General features: G+C 47.4%; 2 protein-coding genes across 2 annotated transcripts; both read left to right on the forward strand.

The window, feature by feature from the left end:
* Positions 1-2,039: 2,039 nt before the first annotated feature.
* Positions 2,040-2,237, forward strand: CHC_T00006577001 (hypothetical protein). Its single transcript, XM_005719281.1, has one exon. It carries the CDS (start codon positions 2,040-2,042, stop codon positions 2,235-2,237), a length of 198 nt encoding a protein of 65 aa, XP_005719338.1.
* A 4-nt stretch (positions 2,238-2,241) lies between these two features.
* CHC_T00006578001 (hypothetical protein) lies at positions 2,242-2,532 on the forward strand. Its single transcript, XM_005719282.1, has one exon. It carries the CDS (start codon positions 2,242-2,244, stop codon positions 2,530-2,532), a length of 291 nt encoding a protein of 96 aa, XP_005719339.1.
* The last annotated feature ends 10,237 nt before the right edge of the window (positions 2,533-12,769 follow it).

Genomic DNA, 12,769 nt, shown 5'->3' on the forward strand with positions numbered 1-12,769 from the left:
AAGTACAAGCTGTGCTGATGATCATGTAATCATTTGGACAGGAGCACAAGGAGGGATACGGTACTGGTAACGGTGCGAAACGCGATAAGAGATAAGTTTTCGGACAAGAGTTTGTACCTCTATCTTTAGCCGATGTACACAGTGCGACCTGCCAGAAAAATCTCCAATATCTGAGCCTGTCATTGGTCGGCTCCAAACATCCGGCGGACGGCGAATAGCGGATGGCGGATACCGGATACCGGACGGCGGGCGTGGACAGCGGACGGCGAACGGTTGCCCGTGGAAACACTCATCATGTGCCCTTGTTTGTTGAGTTGTTTGTTTTGTTGAGTTCTTATTTTCACTTTTCTCACGTTGTTCGTCCACATCGGCACCAAATTGACATCCCTAAGGAAGAGAGTGTACGATCTGAGAGCGAATGGTCAACTCAGTTCCGCAAGAAGGACGTGTTCATGATGTACGTAGTATTTGTTGCTTGCGAGCGAGCACGGGGGTAAACAATACAAAACGTGTGTTTGTCGCAGCCACGCGCCACCCATCCCCTTCGCCCTTCGCTGCTGGCGGCGATGGCAAGCGCCGCTACCCATGGCACAGGCGTTATGCCACGGCTTTTTTCCACACTGCACAGATGGTGTGGCTTCACTGCTCCCGCACAGACCTTTTCATGCTGTGCTTGTGAGCCTGCAGCTAATGTTTTATTCTATGCAGAGACCATCCTGGGCTTGTGCACCTCCATATTAGTGATGGCCTTCTGGTTGCAAAAAACAGAAGTGAAATCGCGGTTTTGCGTTGTCTAGAAAAAAAAACTTTTGTCCTCATATGAGGACTAAAGGTCCGATGGACACTAGAAGTCGTGGAAGCATTTGCATAATGATGAATAATACACATCGACAAGCACTGTTCAGTCAGCACTAGTGACAAACACGGAAATGTGTGTACTGAGAAACTTTCTCAAGAGATGTTGTACTAGCCGATGTGTTCATGTTGCACCAAGTCTGAACGACAATACGTGAAGAGCACTACTCCGCTGAGTGGCGTGTACGAATGAATCTCAGAAAGGGAGGTGGGCACAACGGCCGCAAATTCTAATTTCGTTTACGAGATCTCTCTGGTTCGTGCGCTGCGTAATGTCGGGTGACTAAATGCTTTTCAAAGAAACTTAAGAAAGGAAGAGAACAGCGGCAACTTCCGAGATGACGAGAGTAGACCTAAAGCGATATGCCTTGGCAGGGAGGGAAGCCCGGGGGCACGCCCCCAAAACAGCAGAATTCTAATCCCGGGGGCGCGCGATTAAAACCTAATGAAAGCAAAGAACAAGAAGTGAAACAAATTCAAGACGAGGCAACGGGCACAAAGTCGAGAGTTTCTGGTGTGAGTTGCAGATTTCCCTTGTCGCCCAAAAACATTTCCTGGATGATTGAACACTTACACTGAGGGTCAATGCGCTGGCGGATAGCCTCTCCAAGCTTGGGAAGGCGAGGCTGAGCCGGAACAGCCGCAACTACGGCCAGAAGACAGGCAAGGAGGCAGATGGCGAGAGAGAACTTCATGGTGCAGAGGGAAAGAATTTGCTGAAGTGAGAAACGGTTTGCTGTTGGAGATGATTTGCTGTTGCAGGGAAGAGGGATGGGTGGGGAGATTTTGCTTCTCTAGCGCAACGGTTTTATATGCGTTTTGGGAAGTTGCTTGGATGCAACTTCCTAAAACTGCCGTGCCTATGCTGTAGCCTACAGCATAGGCACGGCAGTACTGCACTGCTTCCATATTGCGTGATCTGCTTAGATCAATTCATCGCCTGATTTCTTCGAATAGCAAGCAGCCTTTTGTTTTTGTTACTCACACGAGCCCACAAACAATACTCACGCTGTCCTCCTGGAGTTTTACATTCTCTGGAGATGGGCACACCAGACCCGCTATGTGGTCCGGTACGCGAGAGATAATGACATTGGCACTATTCTTGGGCGCGTTCTCCCTGGTTGTAAATCTTTTTTTTTTCATACGCGATATGCACCCCATTCTTGGGGGTTTCAGCACGGGGAATGCATTACAAACACACCAGTCAAGACGCAACGCCGAATCGAAGGGAGTTTGGATGTAAGACGCAACGCCGAGTCGAAGGGAGTTGGATGCAAGACAATACCTTCATACCTGCTTCCGACTCATTGTCACGTCATGCACACAGCAAACCAGACGCAATGCCGATTCGAAGCGAGCTTGCGGTAAGACAGCTCACGTAAGACAATGCCTCGGAACTTGCTTCAACTTGGTTCACGATCAAGGCCATGCAGCAGGCTATTAAGAACGGTACCATACTGTCGTCATCAAGGGCGAACTGGCCGATTGCTGAAGTCCACACACAATAAAAAATCTGTCTCGCTGTATGCTACGCACCTAGAAAATAGCGAAGAGCTGAGATGCAGATGCAAGAGAAATAGAAACAGTACGGTATTGTACAGAACGAATATCGCCACCCCTACAAGATACGGTGTGGCACAGTGCTGTAGGGCAGGCCTGGACTCTTTGGGAGATTAATCGCAGGGATTGCTCAGCAACGGGTCAAAGGTATGCAAATTTATTCACGAGGTGGGTATGGACTGTTTTCATACATCGATCGGGTACATTACCCTTCGAAGGGTAGATGCCCTGCGTGGCCCGGCTGGCGAAAGAGAATGGCATTACCCTTGAATGGTCGACTTTATGGAGAAAGTACAGGGGCGGCCCTATGCAAGAGCATTAGGGCCAACCTAGGGTATGTAAAGCGATTGCTGTAAGCCGTATCCTACGTCTGTTAACGGATAAAGCCGTATATTGGAGGACGAGGGAAGTAAGGATGGTGCTGAGGCGCAACCGTTCTTGTAGTGGGGAGTTCCCAGTGCGAGTAGCAATGTAGTCGGCAACGATGTGTAGGCCTCGTTGCGTGCCGGGGCCTGAGGCCCCGTAGCCTTCGAAGGGTAATGTTAGCAACATCGTTGGGGACTCTGCACTTTGTCTGCATCATAAACATATCAATTAAAAACATATCAATTAAGACGCAACGCCGAGTCGAAGGGAGTTTGGATACGGAACAATGCCTTCATACCTGCTTCCGGCTCGTTGTTACATCATAAAAAATCTGTCTAACTGTATACTACGCACCTAGAAAGTGCGAAGAGCTGAGATGCAGATGCAAGAGAAATAGATACAGTACAAGGGTACTGTTACGACTGGTCCTTGATGATCTCGCCACTGGCCGGTCACTTTGCTTCCCGTGGCCTCGATGCCCTGTTTACTTCGTGCGCCGACCTCTCTCCCCTAAATACCCCGGCCATCCAGCCCCCACCCCCCCGTCCGACCTACGCTATCCCCTTCTTGTGGCCCGCCTTACATGGATGCGACCGCATTCCTTTCCCTTCGTCCTCCTTTTCCCGCTTTCGCGTCGTCTTTCTTTCATTTCGATCCGTCTCCGTACGGTACGACGTGCGGAGACAGGCCGTCACACTTACTAGTTCCGTCTCCAACTGACAGCCGTGACTGTAAGTGTCTATTCCCTAACAGTGCTGTAGAGTACAGAACGAATACTGTATCTCCATCCTACAAGATACGGAATAAAGCATATATATATATAAGATAAACGAATACCTCCATCCTACATGTAAAAGAGACGAGTAAAGCTTATGATCAACAAGATACGGTAGCATTTGCACAAATAGAAATTGAAAAAAAATGGGACAAGATACGGTGAAGCACAGTGCTGTAGGGCAGGCCTGGACGCTTTGAGAGATAAATCGCAGGGATTGCTCAGCAAGTAACTTTAGAGTAGCTCCGGCGTCAATAGCGAGAAAGAATGTATGCTAGTTTCGCTTTTATGCACAGGGGGGGGGGGGGGGGGGGGGGGGGGGGGGAAAAAAAAAAGGGCCCGGGGGGGGGGGTACGGATACAATGGCCCGGGCGATAATAATGCGTAAATCCGCCCGGGCCGTCCACGACATTAAACAGGCCCGGGCGGCTTGAATAGGCCGAGGGGCCATCGTAGGTGCAAAAACAGCCCGTGAACTCGATTTATTACGCGTTCCATGTGGCATACCTGTGTCGAGCGTGCAGCGTCGTCAATTAGTGTAGTTGCGAAAGCGAATCCTGATTTGCGAACTATCCCGGGTTCAATTCCCTCAAGCTGTAATTTAGTTTTATTTTGAGTAAGTGCTGTCATAACGATGATTTTCACTGGAGGGCCAAATTCGTGAGCGGGTCAAAGTTCGTACCATACGCCACGCAATTAGTGTTACTTCTTGACATTTATCGCGCGATATTAACTCTCATCCAATGAAATGAACGGCTCAACGCCACTTCGTACATTCAGCCATCACTGTAAATAAAACTTTTATGCTTTTTATTCAAAAATACAGATAATATTTTTTGGATGATGGTACTTTGGCAGTTGTGGCAAAATAGCGACGTGGAAGGGTTTCACTGAAATGAAGTCCATCGATGCTTCAATTTTCTTCCATCACAGGGCATACCACGATAAAACATTCGTCCATAAACGGACCTACAGAGAGAACTTGTTCTTTCGAAGCTTTTATCGCCTACTTCAATATGTACGCAGCAATTGCTCTTCTGGTAGAAACGATATCTACGTCTGTTAAACATATGTTAAGATCGTTCTGCACGCCGATAGTCTTGTTCATGGGAAATGAAACGCCTGTGACTACAAGCCATGTGTAAACGCACACAAAAACACCACAGTCGTTGCTGTTATGACGTGGTTGAATCGGAAAATGAAGATGACTTGCTAGTGTATTCGGACTGATCTTAACCCACTGCTTTTTGTTCTCGTACTTATCGTCATATGTACTTGACAACAATGAGAGCCCTCGGGTAACCGTTTGGGAAAGCTTTGCAGAAACCCTACCATGCCGAGGGTGGTAGGGGTCAATCACAATAAATTCTTTCTTGCATGGATACGCCAAGCATAAGCACCAGTGGCTAGCGTTTGCATCGTGCAGAGGCCATATTTTCTGATCGACTTCGTGAAGTTCAACACCACGCAACCACCCTTGAAGAACCTTTTGCCTACTTACATCGTCAGAACTGGCGAAAACGATTGCTTGAGAAGAAACCTAAACAAATTTTTGGTTTGTCGCATGATCAGCTTCTTGTAGCAACTTTGTTATTAATGCGTGAATAACGTCATCACTTATCCATTGATTGTCCTGCAACGTTGAAAAGTCTTGTAGTGATATTTTGATGTACTTGTTCCCCACTAAGCTCTCACTCTTAACAGTCTTCTTTCGAGATGCTTTCTTTGCTTTAAGGACTTTAAACACATCATTCCTTTTGTTCAGGTTGAAATCAATAGAAAATCTTGGAGATGGTTCTTGTTCAATTAACAATCTCCATTTGTGCTGCTCAATATCTTCTATTCTCTCTGAAATTCCGCCGTCGTACAGAACAACAATTGATATATTTGCACATAGTTCTTCTTTCTTCTGAACGGTTCCTGCATACCACCGCAGATCTTGTTTCCAAAATATGCTGATGCGACATCCGTCTTTCAGAACATTCACGTCTGAGTTTTGAAACACATTCCTAGACAAGATGCATCGTCGAGATTCATCGCATTCTACTCCAACTGGAATGCGTTCTCTTGATAAAATCACCGAAACATCTGACGGTTCCGGTGAGGGATGTGGAGACACTGTGCTTGAACCTCGAGCATCCCCAGGTGGGGCACATAGTTGCATCTTCTTATTATTTGATACACAATGGATATCTTCTGCAGATCTCTTTCGTTGTTTGACTTTAAAGTTGAGCTTCGAACCTGCCGTGATCACTTCTGCAGCTGATATCATTTCTGCAATTGTCACCTGCTGCTTTCCACTGATGGCGTGTTTTGTGTAGTAATGCTGACGAACGTTCTCAGGGTTATTTTGAATGTTAATATCTTTGCATTCCGGACGAGCAAAACCACCCTTGACTGGTTTCTTCGGCAACGATATCTGAACTCCATCCTTTCTGTTAAACGAATCTGGAACTCTTCTCGATGCGCTTTTTCTTCTCTTTCTATTCAATCTTGATTTGTGAGCTGCAGTAGTTGTTCTACTTTTATGACTGGAACGTAACGGGGGGTTGGTAACCAATTTAGAACCCGAGCTGTGCTTCACTTCCAGACTGTCCTGAGAACTGATGTTCGTTTTGTGAGAACAACTGATAGTGTCTTCTTCAATATCATCATCCTCATTAATGAAACCAGCTGACTTCAGACCTATTCCTGAAGTATTTCGTCCACTACTTTGGTTTCTAGCGATGTGGAAAGTGGTGGTATGATTGTTCAATTCAGTGCCATATCCTGCTCGATTTTCCTGTATGGGGAATCGCATATCTGCGTTTGAACTAGCGTCTCTCTTCGTTCCCAAAGTACGTTCTATAGATGTTTTCAGGATTTGTAGGAGCATTTGGGACACGTTCCCGGATTCCCCTACGATACCACTGTTACGTCTTGACACTAGAGTTTTGGACAAAGTACCTGTGAAGTTGTATAGCACTTCTGCCATGACAAGGGAGGTTTCGTCCTCAGCTAGATTCTCAGAGAGGTCTTTCATATTTCCCACTAGTTTTGCATAAGCCACTCTACGATTAAGAGGATCCAATGCCCTGGGAAAGGGCATCGGCTTGGACGGTCCGGCTTCCCTTATCGCAGCAGTGGTTCGAGTACCTATCCATTCAGTCAATTATTCATACTGGTCTTCTATTTCTGCATTGTCGACATGTTGCTGAGAATCTATGCTACTCCTCTCAACCGTAGAACTCTCTTGCCTCGATGCTCTATTGGTCCAAGCATCATGAATTGGCGAAATCCATCGACTATGTACTGCTGTTGTACAAATGAACTCGAGAGCTGTACGATGCCCCAGTTTAAATGTGTATTCCAAAACGGCCTTGTTTTCAACCTTGTCATTGTGTATGCAGATTGCAAGGGCATGGCGACAAGGTAGTAGCATTCTTTGATAGTACATACATTCACATTGAATTAAACCTTCATGAAAATGAGGCGGGTGGTCCCACAATCGAATTGTTGTGCTTGTAATAGAGAACTCTTCCGAGCAGTCAATGTATGTATACTTCAATTTGCACTGAAGCTCTAGTACACCTTCAAGTACTGAATCCTCATCATAGTTGACTTCATCATTCAACAGAATGTCACATCTCATCACAGCTAATCTTACAGCGGCTTCCATTTCCGTAACCAACTCCTCACATGCAAAACGAGAAACTCCAAGGCCTTCAATCGTCGACACCATCGTTTTCGAACCTGAGAAAATGGACGACTTAAACAACGGCGAAATTAGAAAGCGTCGATTTTTCCCTTTGTCTTCCTTCTTTGTTTGTCTTTGGAACATTTCGCCAATTGATTTAAAGAGATCTTTTGAAGTATTTGAACCTTTGAAACATTTCAGGAGGCTATTCCAGCTTTCCAATCGTGCAGTTGTGGATGTACCCAATGTAAAAGCATCGGTGAAATATGCTACAGCCCACTGTCGTCTTTTTCGCCATATCTGATCCCTCATTTATTTTATGGCTGTGGAATGTGGCTTAGCATTATGAAACCATTCTTGTATTAGCTGTCTCCATCAATGCTCAAGAGTAGCTTCAGTTGGAGCTTGACGACATATGCTCAAAGATTTTCGGAACAATCCCCACGCTGATGCTCCCGTTTTTGCTGTTATGGCGTGCTGAACTCTTTTCTTCACGTTCTGATCGAACAAATGAAAAGTACACAATAAGTGAACTACCTCATTGCTGTAGGGGATTGATGCAATAGCGGCAAAAATGGCTTCGTCTCCATCTGTGAGAATTACACGAGGGATTCTACACTTGAACGCTTCATGCCACAACACGAAATCCTTTTAAATGAATCCGCGTTTTCATGTAGATGTAAACTTAGTAGCACTGTCCTTGTAGATCCCTCGGAATTTATCAAAGTTATTGATGAGAGTTTGTACGCATACTTTGTGAGGTGGTGTGTGGAATCACAGAATGCCACTTGTCCACAGCGTTTGATCATATCACAAGACCGTTTGAACGACCACACAACTGCTTCCAGAATACCTGTTTCATCATCGGTGTGTATACGCAAAAAGTCAAGATTCCCCGCAGCCTCTTGGCATTTGAGGTAATAAACAAGATCGGCAGCATCCTTCTCATTATCCATCATGCGCGAAACACTGTTTCTCAATGTGTCATATGGTATGATCACACTTGGATGCATATCCTTTAAAAAACGAGATGCCTTTAACAAAAAAAAACCTTCCTCGTGCACATATACGAAAACAAAAGTTCCAAACTTGATCGTATCGAATCATTTGCCAAAACATCGGCACTGCGACACAAGTACAGTTTTTGATCCTCTCTGATAGATTGTGAGTGCTCCTTGTGCTCCAGGATGACAGTTTTGAGGACGCAAAATTTTTGGTTCTCGGTTAAAGTTGTGTCAATGTTACAAACCTTCGACAGATCGATAAGTTTGGTGTATATCTCTTTTTCTAATCCATCCTTACATTTGAAAAAAGATCGGATGCAAACTGTTCGAACGTCGGCAGTACAGCCTATTTTTTGTGATTGACGGCTCCGAATTCCTTTCCCCTGCTTCTTGGAGGCATGCCCAGCTAAAGAACATTGCGCTTGTAGTCTCCCATAATCCTTGATCTTGCATGTCCATTTCGTTTTCAGGCCCATGAGACAATTGGACAACTCACAAAGCTCACGTAGTGCTTTTGAGTTCTGGAAGACTATGATACCAGGGTGTAAAACGCATGTCTCTGATAAAGGAGGAACTCTTACAATACAAACATAACTCTTGTTGTTTATTGATATCATGCCGCCACATTTTGCTTTCTCGATCTTCTCAGCAAATGAATTCAAGTCTGAAAGGTCGATGTCTTGCGCAGAACAATTGTCACATCCGGACCGGTTCTCTTGTAGGCAGTTAGATGATGAGGACGGGGATGGGATCGTTCGGATTACTGAGGCTGTATCCGTAGTTCTTCTCTCCTTCTCGTGAGTGACGCCGGGGATATGTGCTCGAGACGTGTGTTCTCCCATGGCCTCGGTAGCATACGGCCGGAGGGCTTTCGGTGATGATGAAGAAGTTAAAGGGGAGATGGTGAGGACGTTTTCAGCGTAGATGACAATCGGCGGGTATCGAGGTCCGATCTGGGGAACGTCGATGGGGTCTGATCTGGACGACGTCGTTATTTGTGGGAAATACAATCGATTTGCACGCCCCTGGCAATGCCCAAATTTTCGATCTGGATCTTTTGCAGTATTTGGGCCTTACTATGCAATTTTCAATACCTCCAAGACTTGGGGGTAAAAGGGCCCATGTATGAGCAACGATCGCCCGGGCGACTTTAAGCTTAATGTTGGACTACGGATGGGCCAGGTGGTGGGGGGCTATTATAAGTTCTACAATGGCCCGGGCTGTTGTGTGGCCCGGGCTGTTGTAGCTGACCTCAGGGGGAGGGGGACGCGCAATAGTGCTTCTTTTATTATTGCCACCCTCGAATTAGTGCCGCCAAACCCGGCAGACACAGGTTCTGCTACGTGTCATGCACGACGTCGTCATCGCCCACCCCTCATGCGCCTCAGCTCAATTGGTGATGGCACCTTACTCAAAGACCCTAACCCTATGCTCCGGTTTGTGACGATTTCGGGCGTCACAATAGTTTGTGACGTTTTAGGACATTTTGCGCTGACTCATCCTCCACAGGTTGGACCAGTGCCATAAATAGGTGCAGTGTCCTTACACCGTCTCCAAATTTACACTCAAACTGTGATTGGTTTAAGAGATGAGATACTGATTGTGACGGTGGGTCGGAGCGTGTCGCTCAATCGTCTCCAACCTCACAAAAATGATCAAATTCTCTCTTTTTGTGATGCCTGTTTGAGACGTGAGAGGTGACTGTTCCACACCAGGTCGCATATTTCTTCAACAAACGTGCTCGTCGCCTCAAAAAGTACCCCTTCTCTCACATCTCTTCAGTTTTATGTCCCAAAACCGCCCCTGAGACCATTTCAAGCGCGCTTTCCAGGAGCGGCTTCCTTCAGTATATGTTATGCCCAGGAGACATATCAGCTATGATGAACATAGCCCCAATCCCCGATTATTCCGGGGAGTTGGAAGGGAAGATACTGAGGACATACAGGCTGTCGCTGGTGATGCTATTCCTCCAAAGTCTCAGCCAACGATTACGGCTCAGCAGCACTACCCGAAAACCAACTAGGGCTTGTAGACCTCTGGGATACCAGTAGCACTGCTTCGAGATCCGAAGAACGTGTTCTTGACAGTTCGGGAGGCGTTGAAGATATTATTGTCGATGAAGGCGTGTCAACTGACCACATATCGCTAAATTTTTCCCCTCGTGCGCCTGGTCAGACTACAGAATGCCATCAAAGCTCTGCCAGTCTACCATTGGACGATTCCGACTTTCAGAACACTCCTCTGAGAAGTGGCCAGGCGCCCCCAGTGTTTTTGCCTGCATAGGCTTTTGTTCACGAATCTCCCAACTCAGACGTGCGGTTCTCCTCCTCTAGAGCACTTTCTACCTGGTTCAAGTTCTGTATCTTCTCAAGCTAGCAGTGCGCCGTTCGTTGAGCTCGAAGAGTTTGAAACTACTGTGTCGCGTCAGGAAGTGCACGAGCTAGGCCTTTCATCGTACATGGCTACGTTTTGCGCCACCGGGGGAGAGTCTGGCGCTTCCCTTTGTGAAGATCTCGATAGTGGCATCTATTACGATTTCGACGATGAACGTTTTGCGGTTGGTCCCTAGGAGGACGTCCAAAAGGAAGACAATTTATCTCTTCGGGCCACTGTTACGCCTGAAGAGATAGAAGCGCTTGCGCAAGCGCAGAGGACGGGGGGGATGGACACCTGGCAGTACGACGATCCGTTTGGAGAGATCTCTGTCAGATTTGATGACGTGAATGAAACGCTAGAGAAGCTTTTCTTTATGGAGGCTAACGAAGTACTGAACAAGGTTATTGCGGATGTGGAGCCTAGGACCGTGGAAGAATTTGATGAACACAACGAGGAAGTGAACTTGAAGCCATTGAGCTGCGTGCAGACATTCGTTTCCGACTGTTTGTTGGAGAAGTTACGATACGGTGCAAATCGAGTTTTGTACCAACAGGGGAAGGCAGGCACGACGAAAGAAGAGCTGTTGGGTCTATATATCTTGCAAGTTCTTTGTGCCGCTTATGGAGAATCAGCAAGCACACTTTGTGACGTTTCTAAAGGTGACTTCTTCTTTCAAATGGGAATCAAAGCTGATAGATACCACTCCATGTGGGGTGCTCTTTGCGGCACAAAGGAAAACAGAGCACCTACGACATGTCTGCTACGGGCTGGTCTCGCACAGCGAATAGGGCTACGACTCTCATTGCAGAGGTCGAATCGGAGACTGCGGCGATTAACAGAGAATTTCTCCATGTTCCCAACGCTACCGTACTATCTCTCGACGACGACCATCTGAGAATGGCGTCGCGAGCAGTAGTCGATCTCACCTACTTAAAGCAACTAAACAACCCGAAGAAAGGACTCGGGCCTGTTGGAACGCATTATGCAGTGCTCTAAATCCTTTCTTCTTGGCATGTCACTTTTCGCGTAGCGGCGAGAAGCTATTGCATACGTGGGAGAGATTGGCTCAGCTTCTGCAATGGGTATCTACTACAGGGGCTCTACGTTCTATGTGTAGTAGTCTGACAATTCCGTTCTCGGACGCTCTACAGTTGCCAGAGTGGCCTAATTTACAGGTACCATACGTTGCATAGTGAACACGTGCAAGCTGCAGTGACAGCACACGTGTACTAGTTTACAGGTCCGTGTACACGTGGTGCCAGGGGCACAGTGACACACGTGTACACGGGAGGTGTCTCTTACAGTAGTTATGATAGCTACTGTACAGTAGTCGTACAGTAGCTTGAGACCCGAGGGAGGCAGACGTACTAGAGAGGAACTGCCTCCCTCCCAGAGAATAAACCAGCTACCCCATCCCCTCTGAGCTAGCCCCCAACTTCCTAATTAGGACTCACCTCCCGTCTTCAGGGGTAGCATCTCCCTTCGTCCGTTTCGGTCTCGCACAAGCCACCCTCCTAGTGAGGTTGCTGGCGTTGTAATTTACCGCTACCGTGGACACCCCCTCCGTGACGGATTAACACCGAACCGGAAGGATCCATATTATTACAACTGGTCTCCCGACCTAGAAAGCTTCTAGGAATTCACGAGATCCGATTCGGAATGGAGATTGAAGACGGTTGCAAATTGAGAGACAACATCCAGCAAAGGTCGAGGCCACCAGGCCCAAACGAGCAGGCTCCATGCCTCCCTTGCAGAGTTCCCGTGCTAGGAACGTCATCCTGTTCGGGAATGCGCAGCCTCCCGACGAAGGCCCGCACGGCTTACAGTGAGAAGTTGACCTGCAAAAGGACGAGATCGCAGACGCGTGCGACGTCCGCCCCTTCGCTGGAAGGGGAGCTCCTCAAAAGACGCCAACACAACCAAACTGGAGCAAAGCCGGTTACAGTGGTGGCCGATTGCCCAGAAGGGATCAGGCAGCTCAGAGGCGCCGCGAAGATCCCAGCCACACCGGGCCACCGCGGCCAAAGGTCCATATTGGAGAAATGGTTAACGTCCGAGTTGGACCGCCGGGTAACGGCCGCCGTGGAGGCGCGATTGACAAGCACGCTCCGAAAGATCGTTGAGGATCACAGCCGGACCCTCGTAAGGAGCGCCGTG

Source organism: Chondrus crispus, genomic scaffold (genome assembly GCF_000350225.1).
Source record: "Chondrus crispus Stackhouse genomic scaffold, scaffold_46, whole genome shotgun sequence".
NCBI classification, from domain to species: Eukaryota; Rhodophyta; class Florideophyceae; order Gigartinales; family Gigartinaceae; genus Chondrus; species Chondrus crispus.